Raw genomic sequence first — 1113 nt, forward strand, 5'->3', positions numbered from 1 at the left:
GTCTAGGCCCCCCAAAGTGCTGGGATTACAGGCTTGAGCCACCGCGCCCGGCCAATCTTTTTGTTTTTTCAGACAGAGTTTGGCTCTTGTCGCCCAGGCTGGAGTGCAGTGGCGTGGTCTCAGCTCACTGCAACCTCTGCCTCTTGGGTTCAGATGATTCTCCTGCCTCAGCCTCCTGAGTTGCTGGGATTACAAGTGCGCGCCACCATGCCTAGTTAATTTTTGTATTTTTAGTAGAGACGAGGTTTCACCATGTTGGCCAGGCTGGTCTCCAACTCCTGATCTCAGGTGATCTGCCCGCCTCGGCCTCCCAAAGTGCTGGGATTACAGGCGTGAGTCACTGTGCCCAGCCAGCATTTTAGGTTATTCTAACGTAAAGTTTGAGACTCACTGGACTAGAATATTGATCACAATGCAATATGAGTGAATGTTACGTTCCAACCATTCTAATGGCAACTTGGTTAGAACAAACATTGGTATCCTTACCTCTTTTATTTTTTCCTTACAAATCTTATACTGCTTCTTCTGACTTTCTAAGAAAGTTGTCAAATCTTTCTTCTGCTGGGCCAAGATCTGTTGCTGGAACTTCTTCTCATCTGCTGCAGCTACCTTTGCCTGATAAAATAACAAATGTAAGATGAAATCTGTTCTTTACACAGAATTCAGTGGTTTATATACTCCAATGCAATAAGAGAGTCTATAAGTGCTAATAAAGTGACATTTTTGAACAAATAATAAAAGATAATTGTTTTCTGATTTTTTTGTATCTTAAACAAACAAACAAAAAACAAAACAGAAATTTTCACCATTGAAAAATACATTCTGGGGCGGGCACGGTGGCTCATGCCTATAATCCCAGCACTTTGGGAGGTTGAAGCAGGCAGATCACCTGAGGTAGGGAGTTCAACACCAGCCTGACCAACATGGTGAAACCTGGTCTCTACTGAAAATACAAAATTAGCCGGGCATGGTCGTGCATGCCTGAAATCCCAGCTACTTGGGAGGCTGAGGCAGGAGATTTGCTTGAACCTAGGAGGCGGAGGTTGTGGTGAGCTGAGATCGCACCACTGTACTCCAGCCTGGGCAACAAGAGCAGAACTCTGTCTCAAAAAA

General features: G+C 44.7%; 1 protein-coding gene across 3 annotated transcripts in view; it reads right to left on the bottom strand.

Moving 5' to 3' along the window:
• TAOK3 (TAO kinase 3) overlaps positions 1-1113 on the bottom strand; it is a 248328-nt gene that overhangs the window by 38680 nt on the left and 208535 nt on the right. For all 3 annotated transcript variants that reach the window (XM_011928713.1, XM_011928714.1, XM_011928715.1), the window contains one exon: positions 487-615. In XM_011928713.1, the coding sequence (XP_011784103.1) occupies positions 487-615 (129 nt within the window). The remainder of the gene's footprint in view (positions 1-486; positions 616-1113) is intronic.

This window comes from Colobus angolensis, unplaced genomic scaffold, assembly GCF_000951035.1.
Source record: "Colobus angolensis palliatus isolate OR3802 unplaced genomic scaffold, Cang.pa_1.0 Scaffold79, whole genome shotgun sequence".
Lineage (NCBI taxonomy): Eukaryota > Metazoa > Chordata > Mammalia > Primates > Cercopithecidae > Colobus > Colobus angolensis.